Here is a 20,301-nt window from a genome sequence, read left to right as displayed (position 1 = left end):
CAAAACTGTGGAATGCCAGTTACACATGGAAATGGGTATGCTCTGTTGGTCATTGGGCATCACACTCCTACATTACGTCAAAAACTACACAGTTCACTAGCAAATGGTCATTGCACCCATCACTGAGAAGGCACAGGAAAAGTCTCTCCAGTGGTATGGTCATGTCCTGCATGCCGCACCTGGAACAGCTGCCAACGACAGGAAGAAAAAGAATGTGTCTTCTTCTGTATATACATGCCTGCTATATTAGCGTGCTTGAAGCATGCTCAGGCAGCAAGTATTGAAACCATGATACTTAGACATCAGGCTCGACTGGATATGTCTTATGATCCTAATGTCATGTTCTTGACTTCTTTTCTGAGCTTACAGAAGGAAACTGTAATATCGGAGAACAAAGGAAGTGTTATAAGGATGTTGCAAATGCCAGCCTCAAAATGTGCAACGTAGATATCGTGGGAAAAGTTAGTCTTGGGTCACTCATTATGGAGGAAATTGTTTAGAATGGTGCAGAAATATTCAAAGCCAACTGCCGACTCACTGGCAGATAGAAGGCTGAGGAGACATTAACAAAGGACTGATTTTCTATGAACAGGCCTTTTTGGAAACATTGCAGATACTGTGGAAGAATATGCAGCTCTCACATTGGACTACGGTCATATGAGAACACAAAGTTAATTTAAGCTCATTTGAGAAAGTTGTGGACAAATCTACTCTCATAGTGTTTAGTCATCATCATCATCATCATCACGTTATTGTTTTTAAATCTTTGCTTTCTTCTTTTAATTAAATGTGAAATGACACAATTTATTGCAGTCTTATTAGTGAAATGATCGTGTAATTGTTTGCAGGGCATATACGATATCCACACCCAGCTATCTGGTGTGCCATTGCTACCTTGGCAGCCACCTCCACTGTCCAACAACATCTATGCTAGTGAAGTGATGAGTCATCCTGTTGTTACCTTCAGAGCTGTAGAGAGTGTAGGAACTATAGTGGATGTACTGAGAACAGAAACTCACAATGGATTTCCAATTGTGGATCCTCCACAACCATCTGACCAGGTTAGTCTTCTTCAGATGTTGAGGGATACATAAACATAGTCTTTTTAGTTTCCTATAGCCAAGAATTTGGTTTTACAGTTTAGTATAGAAAGTTGGTATATTCATCCACTCATTCATGTTCTAAAGAATATGCTTTTTCGATGAAACCACTTTTTTCTTTCCACTATTGTTCATATCTTTGTAATCATTTTCACATCCCATTTTTTCCTTGTGATCTCCTGCAGATACTTCTTTCTTGGTCAGCCTGTTCTTTTCTTCCCTTACACTTGTATTAGTGATGAAGATGTTGTCTAACCATGTCAAACAAATTTAATTTTTCTCCTTTCTATTTCTTGTAACAACCTTCTATCCTCCTTTACTCCTCATAATACAGTAAAACTTTATTTATATATTTTCCAGGGGCCTGAAGGAAAAAAAGAACCTATGTGAGTGTGAAAAATGCTTAAATGAAAGTCTATAAATGAATCATGTAGTTTCAAAAACCCCTATCTCCAATTTTCACAAAAATGGAGATAAAAATTGATTTTATTTTGCTGTGGGCATGTCCACCACTGTATGCTATTAGTATGCATCAAAAGCCGCTCTAACCGTTCGAAATTCAGTGTCAAAGTACAGAGTTATTTTCATATTCCGCCACCTCCTACGCCTTACGCTCAGCCCATAGATAACATAACCCGCCATCTCCGCCAGCCAATAGGAAGGCAATACGTGGCCAAGTGTCAGGCACGTGAGGAGCTCTTGGCGCGACCGTGAGAAGAAGCATTTGTGTTGACACAGTGTCGTGTATTGTCTATTACTAATGGATTCACCTCATAAACGTATTGAGAAGTATAGCCCTGGCAAGGGTAGGAAGAAATTATGTAACGAACAGCAGTGGAAATGCAAGGAAACAAAAATATCAAGGTATGTTTTCTTATAGTAACACTAGCAATTGTACCCGTGCTTCGCTATGGTATTCCAGATTGTATACGGATATCGAAGTAAATTACTGTACATGAAGTGAATAATAATTTTTAAATTCCTTGTAAATTGGCGTTATCCGAGAAAAAGCATAAGGAGGTCCGCAGACGATGTTTCCAATGTAAAGTGCGAGTTGTGGAGTTGTGATGATAACGACAGGTGCACTTGTCTACTACAATTCATTATGTTTTAGAAACGTTGAATAGGGTGAAATTTGTGTAAGATTTTCTCACAGTGCATTACTTTTCAGATACTTATGCGACAGCTTCAAACATAGAATTTGGCTCACATATGGCTACTGGGTGGGCCAATATTCATGTAGAATTTGATGATCCCATGTTTCCTATAAGTGAATCAAGCCATCAATTGTACGTGTACAAAGTGCAAAATTTAGGTAAATCCAGAAGTAGAGAGAAATTTAATGTATAAGGGATAGAGATACGACAAAAGGTCCTAGGACCGAAGTTGTAGTTCACTCTAAATTGAACGGAGATTGTGCTATCCATTTTGTGATACGACTTACCGTTTAGCCACGAAATACATCGAAAGGAAGGACTGCAGCGTCATTAAAATTGCCTCCATATTTCGATATTTTTTTCGGGGGTAAAAAATAAAATTTTTAAACATCTCGTAAATTTTCTGTCGGTTACATGCTAAAAGCTATAATTTTGCCAAATTTCAATTTTCTAACTTGTCTGGGAGATTGTGCTGCTATCTTGATATGGGGGAATGGGTTAAAAATCAGGACTTTAAGGAAGCTTTTAAGCCCATAAAACCTGTAGGTTCTGGATAAATATCACCGACTGTGTTCTTATGCAGGTTTGAAACTCCCAGCATGTACCCCTCAGAGAATTATGAGAATTTGATATTTTTCTAGGGATCCTGAAGTCATCAGGTTGTAAATTGGCGTTATCCGAGAAAAAGCATAAGGAGGTCCACAGACGATGTTTCCAATGTAAAGTGCGAGTTGTGGAGTTGTGATGATGACAGGTGCACTTGTCTACTACAATTCATTATGTTTTAGAAACGTTGAATAGGGTGAAATTTGTGTAAGATTTTCACACAGTGCATTACTTTTCAGATACTTATGCGACAGCTTCAAACATAGAATTTTAAATTTCTAAGATGCCTAGAATGGTCTCACTAATTTACGTCTGGTTTCATATTTATGCCTTAATTTATGTATATATATATTAGTACAGTATATATAGATCGCGCCAAACAGACTTCCATTTATTAGTGTGGATAATATTTTACCCGCTTCCCTAGTGGTTCTAGGGGCGTCTTACTCCCACAGTACGTTTTCCAGGTAGTAAGTCATACTTGAAAATCATACTGGAACATACACACGTCCATCATCTCGGTCATTTCTAACAATTTATTTTTTCACCCTTTCTCACCCCCTATGCCAAAGGGGGCTGAAGTTAGACTTTAAACATCCGGAATGTTACTATTCATCTCAACGACCCGGAAAACTATGGATTCGGCAGTATATTCGATTACTATTATATCTCACTCCCCCTTCCCCTACCCTAAAGGGGGTTAAACTTTGAGTTTAAAAAAATCGGAATGTTACTATTCATCTCAGCGACTATGTATTCGACACTATTTCTATATAATACCAATATAAATGGTCCGTTATTGGACATTATAAATTTTCCAGCTAACTCATTCCTGGTTGCCAGCGTTTCGCCCTCGTGTGCTAGGCTGGGCTCATCAGTTGGTACCTAGCACACCTACCAAGACGCATGGCTAGTGCATACCGTGGAGGCCACTGCGTAGGCTAATTGTAGCCACCGGCAGTGCCAATGCACTATGAGACACTCTGCCTCACTACTAAAAATTGATGCCTGCTTGGCCATCAGATGATACAGATGTTGATTCCCATTGGGAATCTGTAATATTTGTTCCGAATGAGTAAATTTATAATACCAATATAAATGGTCCATTATTGGACATTATAAATTTTCCAGCTAACTCATTCCTGGTTGCCAGCGTTTCGCCCTCGTGTGCTAGGCTGGGCTCATCAGTTGGTACCTAGCACACCTACCAAGACGCATGGCTAGTGCATACCGTGGAGGCCACTGCGTAGGCTAATTGTAGCCACCGGCAGTGCCAATGCACTATGAGACACTCTGCCTCACTACTAAAAATTGATGCCTGCTTGGCCATCAGATGATACAGATGTTGATTCCCATTGGGAATGCACTGTGAGACGCTCAACATCTGTATCATCTGATGGCCAAGCAGGCATCAATTTTTAGTAGTGAGGCAGAGTGTCTCATAGTGCATTGGCACTGCCGGTGGCTACAATTAGCCTACGCAGTGGCCTCCACAGTATGCACTAGCCATGCGTCTTGGTAGGTGTGCTAGGTACCAACTGATGAGCCCAGCCTAGCACACGAGGGCGAAACACTGGCAACCAGGAATGAGTTAGCTGGAAAATTTATAATGTCCAATAACGGACCATTTATATTGGTATTATAAATTTACTCATTCAGAACAAATATTACAAATTCCCAATGGGAATCAACATCTGTATCAACTATTTCTATATATCATTATTATTTCTATATATAACTCTCCCAACGCCCCCCACCACGAAGGGGGCTGAACTTGGACTTTAAAAAATTCCGGAGTGTCGCTGTTCATCTCAGCGACCCCGAAAAGTATGGATTCGACACTATTTTCGATGATTTTTATATCTCAGCCCCTGGCCCCCCCTGCCCCTAAGGGTTCCTGGGCTGTCTTACCCCCACGTGGTTTGTCTCCTAATACTAAAAATCCGGAGTGTACAATTCACCTCGGCGACCCCGAAAACTATGTATTCGACACTGTTTTCATTTAATTTTATATATCACTCCCCCGCCCCCATGCGAAAGGGAGCTGAACTTTGACATTTGAAAAATGGGGAGTGTCACTGTTCATCTCAGCGACCCCGAAAACTGTGGATTCGGCACTTTTTCCGATTATTTTTATACCTTGCCCCCGACCCCCCTCCCCTAAGGGAGCTACGGATGGCTTACCCCCACAGTGCTCGTCTCCAGATAAAGTCATAAGTGTACCAAGTTTGGATGGAATTGCTGCAGTGGTTTAGGAGGAGATGTGTCATTTACACACACACACACATGCATACATCCATTTTTATATTTAGTAAGAAGAGGAAGAAGATTATGCTTGCTTTATTATTACAGAGATATTTTGTTTTGAACACTGCAGAGATCTAAACTTAAACTGTATATCCGAAGAAATTATTCGAATCCGAGGAATGAATATTACTACGCTCGCGGCATGCCCAATCAGGAGAATGTCTTCAATAATATTAGTCATCAGTTTCAGAGTCGTGTTCATTGCAGAGGGCAGGATTCTTATTCTTAAGAAGGATAATTGGTGCTACAATCGTCCGCTCTAAGATGTTCGAGGGTACTCCAGGTGACTCCAAGTCTTTCGAAGCTCTGCCTTGTAGTCGATTGACTTGTAAATGTGTAGAACATCGGGTAATTCTTATAAAAGTTGCTTGTTGAAAGAAATGAATGGCATGATATATGATAGCAAGAATGAAGAGGATGAAACCCGGCGCCGGCACATATGCCACTCCTCTCGAATAGCTCAAGACTTAACGTCCCGATCCGACGGACGAATCATCAACACCGTCATATGCCCTCACGCCATATAAGACCAAAAACAGTTTCCTATGTCCTGGACGTAAAATGGCTCCTTGAATATTGTGTTCTCTACCTATCTCTATGTACGTTGCCTAGCGACAGCGACTCTATGCATTTAATCTTGGTGACAGCACGTTGGATTGTCATATCCCAATGCACGTTTTCCGATGGTTTTTCGTTCTTAACTCGCCAACGAAAGCGAAAATGAAAATTCCAGCTTTGAGGTGCATTCGGACCCCTTTCCATCTACCTATGTTCAAAATTTCAGATCTCTACGTGCTGTAGATTTTGCTGGGCATCGCGCGCGCGCACACACACACACACACACACACACAGACAGACAGACAGACAGACAGACAGACAAACACTTCCTTTTATAATATTATTATAGATTGTTATGACGTTCCTCTCTTGTGAGCATAATTGTAGAACTGTATCAGAAACTGCACTTTTAGAATAAGCTTTAGAAAACATTCATTGCTGCATGCATTCGACGTGCGGTGTTGTCTCCTTTCACAAAAATGGCCGCAGTTCGAATCTCGGCCAGTGCACTTTCGATTCCCGAAAGTCCGTACCATTGTGGCTTTGTGCAGCTTCTGATATTACCTTCTATGGTCACGTTGAGAAGCGAACTCCCCTTTCTTTTTCGATGCAGGCCATTCATAAATACCTATATTTTAGTAAACATACTCATTCTCGTACGTGAAAAGGGTGTTTATTACACAGGTACTCGTCGGCTGGACTTCGTGTCACACCAATGTGCGGCCATAAATCCAAGGCCTACCAGTGTGTGTGTGTGTGTGTGTGTGTGTGTGTGTGAGAGCACGCTCCGTGGACTAGGTCGGAACAGACCAGAAACTGCCTGGAACTGAACCTCCAGTGAAAAATAGAATCAAATGAAAAGATTTATTAACACAAATAAATTGCGAATAAATAAAGAACAAAAGAAACAGGGGATGCAGAGAACAACTTCCTTACATAATCAATCCCAGAGATTATTATACGTGCAGTCATCTTTCCTTCTGACCACACACATCATTTTAACAAACATCAATAAGGTTGCTGTAGTAACATTACGAAGCTTGATAAATACATTAGCAATCTTACTAAATCTTCCTCGGAACAACGAATTAGTTCGTAACATAAAGCATTCCTTTCTCCGTAATAAAGAGGGTGGACTCGTGTGGAAGAACACATCTCACTCCAAAAAAATCACGCAAAAAGGGAATCTATGGTAATGCTAAACTTGAGCCACCGTCGCCATTTCAAAAGCCTCGGGCCACAACAATTGGTCCGTAGAGACTATATCCCCAGAGAGCAAAACAAAAGGGTAAAACCAGTAGATAACACAAAACAAAAGCAAGGAGGATGAGAGGTTGCCATAGTTATGGAGATCAACAAGCATACCTAACACTGACACATCTAAACAGAAAGGAAAAATCTTTTAATATAAAGGACTATCAGGCAATTAAAGCCGAGAGCAAATGTAAATAAAGGAGTAACTGTGGAGCTAAACTAGCACCCATGAGAGATGGAAAATAACACAAATCTTCACAAACAATCCACACAAACATGCATGCACAGCGTAGAGGCCATGATGAAACAAACCCAGTATAATGTCAGTGTCAAGACACAATACGAGTACGCTCGTACAGCATGACAGACAAGATCGCAGGCACCTGAGCTTGAACAAAATCCCAGACTGTGACATTCGATTGCCGCAAAATAGTCCAGGCTCATCCAATCACAATCGTAACCATCGCACACAATTCACGCCACATGTCGAATTCATATCACCCTAACTCAAAGGTGAACATGAAATGCACAGCATTAGCGTCAAACCAAAACAGTGTTGACCAAGCTCAGCCTGCCGAAGATTCAAAGAAAAATAATCAGGGGTCTCAAATCGAAGCCACATGCATGCACACCAGTTACACTGACCGGTATCACTTTCCGTTTTCATGTATAAAACAAAAACACTCAAAATTAATGAAACTTTAATTTAATATATATATTAAATTAATGACTCGCAATCGAGTGAAATACACAAGTCTGCAAAACAGAAAATCAAAACACAAGATCAGAATAACTATGACAGACCCCAAAGTGTAATAAATACCTTATATTTTGAAGAGCAGAACCCTATATAATAATCAATATTGACTCAAGGCAGGAAGTCCAATAGGGCGGACAGTAATTCCACAAAAAATACTATATAAATTCATACTTTTTATGCCACTGTCCAACGTCTCAATCCTCACCACACCAGACATTGTTGCCTCTCCAAGTGAGAGCAAAATAATAATCATTCGAGAGATAGAAATGCTTTGACAATTTCAGATAGTCAGAGAGTGCCATCTGTCAAAGAGAAATGAATATTACGTCACATTGAAATGTATAGACTGGTTGTCATTGACATCCTAAAGAATACGATAATAGAATGGTGCAACCCAAGGAGACCTTAGTGTGGTACAAACATACCTCACTTATATCAACTATATCTAATTTTAATTGATTTTCCTTTTCAGATTCTCTAACCTACCACGATGATTTAAACTTCTAACATTTCACTCGCCGACTCATAGAATATCCTTGTTCTTTTATGTCTTCATGTTTTCCCTTGTTTCCTCTTTCTGTTAGTCCCTCTTTCCATACTTACTTGCCATTGTGTTTATCCTGCTGTGTGTTCCATTCCATGTTCCTATCCCTCTACATTTCACCTTACAGGCCAGAGCAAAATGTAGCTTTCACTGAAGTATGGCTGTGAGAATATGGAATCTGCTGAGAAGTGTCATTCAGAACATGGCTGTGCATCTGGATGTTGTGAAATCTGTTGCTTATACGTCTGGTCATGCTGCAATAGAATTTTGTGGCCCAGCAAGCAATGCAGTGGCAAACTGCTTCACAAATCAACCGTAGTATGCAACATTATGGCACTGCCATTGGTTTCTGCAGTTTTTCTATAACCATATAACATTTGGTGGTGGTATTTGAGGATCTAACCAGCTTTTGGGCTGAAGACCAACAAGCATCTCTCTACATACAACTTGATTTATCACTTGTTCATTCATTTCTAAAACTTATATTGGCCATATAGGTTGAAGTGTATCTCTAACATTGTTATGAGATAAGATTGTGAGATTGAGAATAATTTAATGTGAGAGACCTGGGTTGTCTTAAGGTAGTTGTGAAATATATATCCTCATTACCCCACCCTGAGGAAACAGCAGAAGAATGACATTTTATAATAAATATACAGTAATCCATTTTCCTCTATTTGCATCTGCAGGATAATATTTTGTTTTATTTTTTATTTACTAGACCACCAGGAGATACACTAGCAAATTAAAATATGGGCATTCTGGCATTACAACATTCCTTAAGAATGAAAGTTGAAGGAATATAAGGATTTCATTTTGCACATGTTTTATGTTTATTACCTTAGATTGCCCAGTAATATCTTTTTATGTGTAGTGGATATGCATGTGTTTCAGGGTGATGTGAAATCTTGTGGGACCTTCCGTGGCATCATTTTGAGGTCCCAGTTGATAGTGCTGCTGCAGAATAGAATTTTCAATGAGTCGGTAGAAATTTGGAACCCTAAGAGGGTTTCTATGAAGATGTTCTGGAATGCCTATCCTCGTTATCCTACCATTGAGGTAAGTGCAGAAAACTTCATAGTGTGAATTTAACTAGGCATGTCCTATTACATACCATTTCACTAAGTACAAAAGGATGTTTTTCTGAACATTAATAATAATATGGTCAAAGCCAAATGCCGTGCGGCATGCATTCCACTTACTCCAAACCACTGCCGTCTACGACTTCAGTGGTGTCAAGAGAGAGGTCATTGGAGGATGGAGTGGAGGTCTGTTGTATTTTCTGACGAAAGCTGGTTCTACCTTGGTGCTAGTGTTAGCTGTGTGTTGGTTAGGAGGAGGCCAGGTGAATGCCTGCATTCCACCTGTCTGTGGCATAGACACACTCGATCTACACCAGGAGTTCTGGTCTAGGGAGCAGTTTCCTTTGACAGCAGCACTCTCGTGATTATCCCATGCACCCTGACTGCAGAAGTGTACGTCCGTGTAGTGATTCCACCTGTTCATGGATTCATGGATAGCATTCCCGGGAGTGTTTTCCAGCAGGATAATGCACCACCCCATGCCGCTGTTGTAACCCAATATGCTGTACAGAGTGTCAGCATGTTGCCTTGGTCTGCTTGATCCCCCGATCTGTCCCCAATTGAGCACATATGGGGCATCGTTGGAAGACAACTCCAGCGTCATCCACAACCAGCATTAACCGTCCCTGTATTAACCGACCAAGTGCAACAGGCACGGAACTCCATCCCTCGAGCTGACATCCGGCACCTGTATGACACAATGCATGCACATTTGCATGCCTGCATTCAGCAGTCAGGTGACTGCACCGGTTGTTAATGGACCAGCACGGCACATATGCGATGGCTTTTCTTGCGCGGATATTAACCTGTATTTAATCAATTAAATATGTTACCTTGACAAATATATTGCCAAACTTTCCGTATTCTACATTCCTTATTTCATGGTGTGTGGATATATTTTTCTGCCAGTGTATATGCACGCATGAGATCAAGTGCGAAATGCACATGGGCGACAACCAAATGGGGTTCCAAAATGGCTTTTGTACAAGGGAGGCATTGTTCATAATCAGTGTTCTCCTTCAAGGATGCTGAGAAAAACGCGAAGATGTATTTGCATGTTTCATTGGTTATCAGAAGGAAACAGACATAAAAGATATCTGCATCATACAAAATCTTGACTGGAACCAGCAAGCCACGGTCAAGATTGGATGAACAAGAACTTTGGAGATAAGTGTCAGAAGAGGAGTATGCCAAGGTTGCATACTTTCAGTGCTCTTATTCAACCTCTATATTGAAAGAAGTCATGTATGATACTGAACAAGGTGTGAAAGTAAATGGAATCATCATAAACAATATTAGGTATGCAGATGGCACCCTTTATTTTATGCAACACCATTGAAGGTCTTGAAGGACTGCTCAGTAGAATTCATCTCAGTGGATTAAGATAGGGTCTAAACATCAATACTACAAAAACCAAGTTCATGGTATTTAGAAGAACCAACCCTGAAGGTGTCTCCATTTCATTAAATGAGTGAGTTATACCTTGGGAGCACCGTAAGATAGTCTGGAGCCTGAAAAAGAGATCAGACACCATATTGAGATTTCCAGATCATCTTTCCAAAAGATGAGATCATCCTTTTATGATGATAATCTAAACCTAAGACTCGGGCAAAAGCTGTTGAGATGTTACGTATGGTCAACACTGCTTTATGGACTGGGGACCTGGACTGTCAAAACTTTCTCCATGAACAGATTAGAGGCCTTTGAAATGTTGTTACATAGGAGAATGCTCGGAATACACTGGACAGATTTTGTAACCAATATAACCAATAATAAAGACTCTTCAGAGTGATATGGAGAGAAAAGACTGTTCCAAAAGAGTGGACGAAAGGGGTCATTATACCAATTTTCAAGAAAGGAGACAGAAAGCAATGTTAAAATTACAGAGGAGTGACACTGGTACTTCATACAGCTAAGATCCTTGAAAGAATCTTGGATAAAAGAATAAGAGACAAAGTAGAGGGAAAACTGGCAGAACACCAGAATGAATTCAGAAGAGGCATGTCCACATTTGACCCAATATTTACATTGCGTCAAATAATGGAAAGGTATTGGGAATATGGAAAGGACATGGGAGTAACATTTCTAGATATGACAGTGTCCCAAGGAATTTGGTATGGAAAACATTTGACAGAGGCACAGGTTGGGAATAAAACAATGCAGATAATAGCATTGTATCAAAATTGCAAATGCTGTGTTAGAACCAAAATTGGTCAAACTGAATGGTTCAGAGTTGAGACAGGCTTAAGACAGGGAAGTGTATTGTCTCCCTTACTCTTCATTCTCATCATGGATAGAATTCTACATAATGTCAAAGAGAAGATGATGGGCGAGCAAGTAAAGTCTGTGCTCTTTGCTGATGACATTGTAGTTTGGGGAGATAATGAAGAGGGAGTACAGAAGAAATTTTGGAGTGAAGATTTTCTTTTTCTTTACAATTTGCTTTACGTCGCACCAACGCAGAAAAGTCTTATGGCGATGATGGGACAGGAACGGGCTAGGAGTGGGAGGGAAGCAGCCGTGGCCTTAATTTAGGTACAGCCCCAGCATTTGCCTGGTGTGAAAATGGGAAACCACAGAAAACCATCTTCAGGGCTGCCGACAGTGGAATTGGAACTCACTATCTCCCGAATACTGGATACTGGATGCACTTAAGCGGAATGAAGATTAGCACTGTGGAAAGCAAGACTTCGATCATGAGAGGTAACAGAAATTCCAGAGGAGTAATAAGAATAGGATATGAACCTCTTGAAGTAGTGAAAATTTTTATGTATTTGAGCAGCATGATCTCACAAGATGGAAATTTGAATGGAGAAATTTATTTAAGAATATAGCAGTCTGCAAGTTTCTACCAGTGTGCGAGAGACATTGTATGGAACAAAGATGTGCCTCTGAAGTGCAAAAAGGTTTTATACACATCCTATTATAAAGCTATACTGACCTATTCTTCAGCAGCCTGGACGTCAACTAAGCGGAACCAAAGTAAGATACAAGCAGCTGAAATGGGGTTCTTGAGGAGCATACAGGGAAGGAAAAGACGAGATAGAATACGAAATGAGGAAATAAGGAAAACCGTGGGAGTATGAAAACTTCAAGAAGAGATTGATATAGCAAAGTTGAAATGGTGTGGACATATGAGAATGCCAGGAGAGAGAATACCAAAGAGAACATTCATGGATACAGAGACTGCAAAGAGGCCTAGGGGACGGCCTAGAATGAGATGGAGGAGCTCTGTTGTGGACTGTATTGCAGTAGAGGAGTCGATAGCAATAAAGTACTAGAAGAGGAGTGGTGGAAAGATCAAGTAAGGTGCAGGGCTTTGGTACACTACCCTACCCAGAGAGAATCTGGAAAAGTGAATGGATGAAAGAAAAGAAATGAATTGTTAAGTAGAGTTAGATCTGAGCGTGAGCTGGCAAACATCATCGAAGCCAGGAAAACGGCTTATTTAGGCTATGTTCTACAAGGTAGAAAGTACGGGTTTCTATATCTCATAATAGAAGGCAAGTGATGAGCAGTTAGACCACCGATGTCATGGCTCCAAAACATCAAAACTGGCCTTGCATCAACACCGAACTACTCTAAAGAATGGGATGTTTTTTTCAGGGTGATTGCCAACATCTGGGGGACCAGATATGGCACTAGTAGATCATAATTTAAAAAAAAAAAAAGCGTACGGCTTTTAGTGCCAGGAATGTCAGAGGACAAGTTCAGCTCGCCAGATGCAGGACTTTTGACGCTCATAGGCGACCTGCGCGTCATGATGAAGATGCAATGATTATGAACACAACACATACACCGAGCCCCCCTGCCAGCGAAATTAACCAATTATGGTTAAAATTCCCGACCCTGCCAGGAATTGAACCTGGGACCCATGTGGCCAAAGGCCAGCACGCTAACCATTTAGCCATGCAGCTGGACACCATTTGTGTATTGACTAAGGTGGACTTCTAATTTAAATATTTCTGTACTGTAAAGTCAATATTTGATCAGTTATGAGATTCTTAAATTGCAGTCCTCTTTTGGTTTGTTTCTATCTAATTTCAGCATATTATTGTAAAAATATTGTGAACTTGCAGTGGAAATATTTATTACAAGTGATACTTCCTCCTCCAAAAACCGTAAAAGTAGTTAGTAGGGGTGTAAAGCCAATAACATTATTAATACTTCCTCAATTTAGGATCTGCCCAAAGTACACAGTATACTTTGTACTAGCTTACAGTGTGTAATAAAAAAAAAACTTCTGATCTGGAAAGTTGTCAGTACCTAAATATAAAAAATACATTTTTGTGAAAAGGAAAAAGTCAGAAATAAATTATGGAAAAATAAATAGGTTGATACTCAATGGTACATGGTACAATTTTGATAAATCCAATACACCTGTTAAAACTGTGAAGAATTGTAGTTGTGTGACAATATCATTACTACAAATTTTAATTCTGTGTTGAATTGTAACTCCAACAAGTAAATTGTGGCAAGTTACCCAGATCCTCTGATATTCTGAAGATGATTGGAATCAAATACCAAGAACGTCTCAGAAAAGCAGTATATCCGCCCAGAGGTTCATAAACCCTTAGTGCTCTTATGTCGTAAATGTTCCAACATTGCGATTTTCTGTTGAGCTCGTATGTCAGAACTGTTCCGACATAATGTTTACTCCAAGTCTAATCTGTTATGAAGGAAGAATTTAAGTATTTTGTGATTCTCGGGCAATACCTAGGCTTTAGGGAATCCATGGTCTTCTGAATATTATTCTGTGAGTTTAGGCAGGCATTCTGTGGAACGTATATTAGACGCTGTGTTTACATTGGGAAGGCGCAAAATGGCCTCGTGAAACTCAAGTAATCTGAGCAGTTCTGATATTCATCGTTGGCTGTAACTCAATAACTTCTTTCTGCATAAAGTGAGCAGTTTAACTCAGTTTATGGATGTGTATGCGCTGATTAAACAAACCAATCTTGGCATAAAACATGTGCCCACACAAATCACACTGAATGGATGCAGGAAGGCGGAGTTGTAATTGACGGAGCTTTCTTGCTTGTCGCTTGGCCTCTTGATGTCTGCGGCGTTCTTTCGAACAAGTTGACAGCAGTGGATGTAGTGTTCTGCCACAGTGAACGGTCCACAGCACATTCTTCCCATGTCTGTATATTGATTTCATGATGTGTTTCAGCTGGTCCATAAAACGCTTAAGAGAGGCTCCATGAGGTCTACTGCCAGGCCTTTCCTATCCCATCGTCGCCATAAGACCTATCTGTGTCGGTGCGACGTAAAGCCCCTAGCAAAAAAAAAAAAGGTCTACTGCCAGAGCAAAGTTCACCATAAAGAATTTTGTGGGGAAGCCTGGTATCACTCATACGGTGAACATGGCCTAACCATCTCAGTTGATGAGCGATGACTATTGCCTCAGTGCTGTTTAACTGTGCTTTCTCGAGAACTGCAGTGTTTGTCACACTGTCCTACTTGATATTCAACATATCTCATTTTTTGTTGGTGGAAGTGCTCAAGTTTATTTTATATCACGACAATAGTGTCAGTTTCATAGCCATACAGTAGTGTGAAAATGAGAACAGCTTTGTTCACTCTGAGTTTGTTATGCAGTTTTAGGTCATTGTTCATGAGGACGACATTAACCGTCCAAATGCTGCATGAGCAGCCCTAATTCTTTTAACATCTTGTTTCGCAGGTACACTGTTTAGACAAGGTGCTTCCAAGGTATAAAAAGTGATAAACCTGCTCCAGTGTTGTCTAAGATGGAGATACTGAACTCAGGAAGAGTTAATCGTAGGGCAGGTTGTGCAAGTACCTTAGTTCTTTTTTTTTTGCATTAAAGGCAAGACCAAAGTGATCACATGCAGTTTTAAAGCAGTCGACTGACTGTTGTAGTTCTGCAGATGTTAGAGCAGGAGATGTGGTGTCATTGGCATACTGCAGTTCTGTCACCCGGGTAACCAGAGTACGTCTTTGTGAGCAAAGTCGTGTCAGATTCAAAAGGCCTCCATCAAAACGAAATTTAATCTCCGTGCTTTAGTTATTTGCAGATGATTCATACAGCATGGCAGCCATGTTCAGTGCATAGTGTAGGAGCAAACACACAGCCTTGTTTCAATCCATGAGTGATAGGGAACGAATCTGATACCATGAAGAACCTGTCCAGACATGCCATCATGAAGAGCTTGAACCAATTCCACATAACATTCAGCATATCCAAAATGTCTCAATACTTTCCACATAACAGATCTTGGTACTGAATCAAAGGCTTTCTCCAGATCATAGAAAACTAAATACAGAGGCTGCTGTTGCTCTCTGCATTTTTCTAGGAGTTGTCTAGCACAGAAGATCATATCTGCTGTGCCTCTGGAGGTTTGGAAACCACAATGAGACTCGGACAAAATCCTGTCTGAGATAACTTGGAGACGGTTTAATAGAATTCTTGCGAGAATGTTACCTGTAATTAACAAAAGTGATATACCACAGTAGTTCCCACATACACTATGATCGCCTTTCTTGAAGATTCATTCACTACTGATTACTACTTAGTCGAGCAGTTCGTCTGCTTTCTCCCAAGTATTCCCAGCCCAAACTTTGCAACATTTTTGTAACGCTACTCTTTTGTCGGAAATCGCCCAGAACAAATCGAGCTGCTTTTCTTTGGATTTTTTCCAGTTCCTGAATCAAGTAATCCTGTAAGGGTCCCATACACTGGAACCATACTCTAGTTGGGGTCTCACCAGAGACAGATAAGCTCTCTCCTTTACATCCTTACTACAACCCCTAAATACTCTCATAACCAAGTGCAGAGATCTGTACCCTTTATTTACAACCATATTTATGCGATTACCCCAATGAAGATCTTTCCTTATATTAATACCTAGGTATTTACAATGATCCCCAATGGGAATTTTCACCCCCATCAACGCAGTAATTAAAACTGAGAGGACTTTTCCTATTTGTGAAACTCACAGCCTGACATTCATCCCCGTTTATCATCATACCATGGCCTACCGTCCATCTCACAATATTATCGAGGTCATTTTGCAGTTGCTCACAATCTTGTAACTTATTTATTACTCTGTACAGAATAACATCATCTGCGAACATCATCATCAGCGAAAAGCCTTCTCTGATTCCACTTCTTTACACATCATTTGTTTGTCATGCTTCCTGTCGTTCGCATTACCTTCCCAATTGACATTTGGTAAATTGAGATTACCCGCTACAATCACGTTCCTTTCCTTATCGTTTCCCACATAGCTGATTATCTTACCAAATAATTCTGAATCAGCATCTGTGCTACCCTTTCCTGGTCTGTGCACTCCAAAGACATCAAGTTGCCTATTATCTTTAGAAATCAGCCTTACCCCTAGAATTTCGTGCTTGTCATCTTTAACTTTTTCGTAGCTTGCAAATTCTTCTTTCATGAGAATGAATACTCCCCCTCCTACCATTCCTATCCTATCTCTACGATAACCCTCCACTTCCGTAAGAAAATTTTTGCATCCATTATATCATTTCTCAGCCATGATTCAACTCCTATTATAATATCTGGTAAGTATATATCTATTAAATTACTTAATTCTATTCCTTTCTTTACAATACTTCTACAGTTGAGCACTAACAGTTTTTTCATCCCTACTTGATTTCCAGTTCCTTGTTCCTTTAACACCGCTCCCTAGGCCACACTGTTTCCCTGAATGTACCTCCCTATACCCATTCTAAACAAATTTCCTAACTTGTATGTACCACTGCGGTCTAAGTGAAGGCTATCTGAGCGCAGATCTCTATCTCGTACCCACCCATTAGGATCTAGATATTTCACTCCCAATTTCCCACATACCCACTCCATAGTCTCATTTAAATCCCCAATCACCCTCCAGTCAGTATCCCTCCTACACAGAATTCCACTGATAACAATCTCTGCTTTCTTAAATTTCATCCGTGCTGCATTTACCAGATCCCACACATCCCCAACTATGTTGGTACTTATACCTGCTTGTCTTACGTTGTTAGTACCCACGTGAAACACTACCACCTTCTCCTTTCCCTCCTCCCTCTCTTCTACTTTCCTCAGCATCTGCCTTAACCTAATTCCTGGATAACACTCTACTCTGGTACCCTTTCCTCCACACACTTTCCCGACATGTCTAACGATAGAATCCCCCATGACCAGAGCCTCAACCCTACCCAGTGATGATGGTAGCATTCTTCAAGTCTTCAGGTATGTCTAGAGTTTCCCAAATCAAGAGGACAAGTGTGAAAAGTCTAATCTTCAAGGGTATACCCACATGTTGTATCAGCTTCAGAGGGATGTCGTCAGGACCAGAAGCCTTTCTTGGATTTAGTTGAGTGCTTTGCTGAAGTCTCTGTATGTGGGTGGAACTGCCATCCATGGTTGTTGGGGCTGCTAAGGGACATTGTGAAGAAAGTCCTCAGCAACAGTGGAGGCACGATTTAGAAGCGCGGAGAAATGTTCCTTCTTTAACGCTCTAAAATTTCATTATCAGTTAAGATGGAGTTGTCAGCAGTCTTCAATGACCCCAATGAAGATCAAATTGGACCATATATCTCCTTTATGCCAGCATAGAGGTTTTGCAAGTCACGGGCATCAGATAGTCTTTGCAGTTCTTCAGCTTTTTGTTGCGACCAGTTATTCTTGATTTCCCCAACCTGTGCCTGACATTTCCTTTAAGTTCCCAGAAATGTGATTTCTTCACATTGGAAGACAGATCTTTATCATTGATCAGACACTTAATTTCTTCGTTATTTTCATCAAACCAGTCCTTTTTTTTTTTTTTTCTTCACAAAACCAATTGTTTCTTCAGCTGACTCAGTGATGACCTTCTGAAGCGTAGCCCACTCCTGATTTGTACTAGAACTGCTGACTGGATGACTAGCTAGTTTGAGATTGCATTTCTGTAATCTGTAGCAATGGATTCTGTTTTGAAGTTGAAAAGTATTGAATTTCTTTCTGGGCAGGTTGTGGATAGATCTGTTTGGTTTGCGATAGATTAAGATTCTCAACCGACAAAGGAGGAGCTTATGATCTGTCCAGCAGTCCTAGATGTTTCTTGTGGTCCTTATAACAAGGACATCTTTTTTATCACATTGCCTGGTGATGATATAGTCAAGGATGTGCCAGTGCTTTGAGCGAGGATGCATCCAAATGGTTGTAGCGATTATGCGGGCAAAACTGAGTATTAGTAATAGTTATTGTTCAGCACATAAACCTAGGAACAGTAGACTATTGGCATTATAGTTTCCAAGTCATGTTTTTTATCACATTGCCCCATAATTGGTGGGTGATCTCTACCAACTTTGGCATTGAAATCACCAAGTAGTAAGATCTTGTCTCTTGGTTGTACTTTAGTGATGGTAGTGTTCACAGGTTTTAGAATTGGTCTTTAGCTTCTACATCAGCATCCAAGGTGGAAGCATTTGCAGATAATTTCTGATATTAGTACAATTATAAATGAACATCTTATTTCAGAAAGGGACCTAAGTCACTCTTCTATAGTTTTGAGAAATATATCAAAAACAGTTTAATTTTGAGTTATACAGGTTATCCTTTTGTCATGTTGTTTACCTGTATTTAATGAATGATTTAAATTTCTCTAAACCAAAATGGGTGAAGAAAGCAACGGGAAACTACCTCACTCCTCATTTCCCTAGTACGCTTCTTCAGTAATGCCTAAGCCATCTATGACAGCTGATGGAAGAGCTGTTGAGGATCCCACCAGCAGAAGCACTAACGGACTGAACATACATACAAACCAAAATGGACTCCATTTACTTCCAGGAAATAATTTTTAAATACTGCTGACAGAGGTCCCTTTCTGCAATAAAATCAAGAACTGATACGTGTTATTTATTTTATTAAATTTTAACTTTTATACTCAAAAACAGATATTGGAATACAGAAACCACATTTGGAAATTTATTCCAATACATAATTTTCATCTGCAATACATAAATAATTGTCAAGACTACTACAAAAATCAGCAGATTGTTACGTTACTAAAAATAACTTTAAATTCCATTACTTGTGATTTAATCACAATCTGTAGGCACTAGCATTATTTCATCATAAAAGTTTCTGAATTCATATGGAACGTACTTCATTGCCTTCTTTATATCCTCCATCTTAGCCTACCTGATGGGTAGATGGCTAGCTGGGTATGCACGAATACTAGGAATTGCGCGCACTATGGTCATTTCCCTAAAACAATAGTAGTGTGTTGTAGTAATAACCCTGATCGTCTCCTGAGTACATTGTATGAATGTATTTTGATGCCAGGATGGCAGCTTTTCTTCCATAATTATATTCCGATCTGTGTTATTTGGATACACTGACCTGTTCCCTCTCCTTGCATGGTCATCCTGCTTTTTCAATTGAGAACACAGTTTTCTTTTACAGCACTGGCCACCATTTATCATAGTCAATAATCTGTTCAGTTTCAACCATTTAAGTGTGTTTTGTCTAATAACTGTGGCAATTATCAGTTCACAAAGCTGTTTGACTGTGTAAATCGTGCTGGAGCATTTCATTGGGCGTTTGATTCTACTAAACTTCTGGTTGCATGGAAAAAAATGAATGTCCTCTCAGTGGGAAGAACTGCTTGATTGTTTTGAATCTACCAGTGTCTGTTAAATTCAGCATGCTCTGGACAAAGTACGATTCTTGTTCTGACCAGGAGAATTGTCAGAGAAAATGAAGAAACTTAATTTGCTCCATTTTTTGCAACATTACCAAGTTACCAACATCAACCTGATCATCAGCTGAAAAAATAGCCAACATTTTCTGAAGAAAAGTACCAGAGTCAATGACTCAGCACCTTTCTGAATTACATGAAAATTTACCCCCTATGGGTGGGGGACACAGGAAAAGAATACACTCACGGTATCCTCTGCCTGTCGTAAGAGGCGACTAAAAGGG

General features: G+C 40.1%; 1 protein-coding gene across 1 annotated transcript in view; it reads left to right on the top strand.

Annotated features, from left to right (window-relative positions):
• The window catches only part of ClC-b (chloride channel protein 7), a 178,769-nt gene that overhangs the window by 125,425 nt on the left and 33,043 nt on the right, over positions 1-20,301 (top strand). Inside the window, exons 13-14 of the mRNA XM_067150131.2 lie at positions 849-1,061; positions 9,181-9,345. Coding sequence (XP_067006232.2) covers positions 849-1,061; positions 9,181-9,345 — 378 coding nt within the window. The remainder of the gene's footprint in view (positions 1-848; positions 1,062-9,180; positions 9,346-20,301) is intronic.

The sequence above is a fragment of the Anabrus simplex genome, chromosome 6, assembly GCF_040414725.1.
Source record: "Anabrus simplex isolate iqAnaSimp1 chromosome 6, ASM4041472v1, whole genome shotgun sequence".
NCBI classification, from domain to species: domain Eukaryota; kingdom Metazoa; phylum Arthropoda; class Insecta; order Orthoptera; family Tettigoniidae; genus Anabrus; species Anabrus simplex.
The sequence above is the reverse complement of the archived record's forward strand: the minus strand, read 5'-3'. Positions and strand labels throughout refer to the sequence as shown.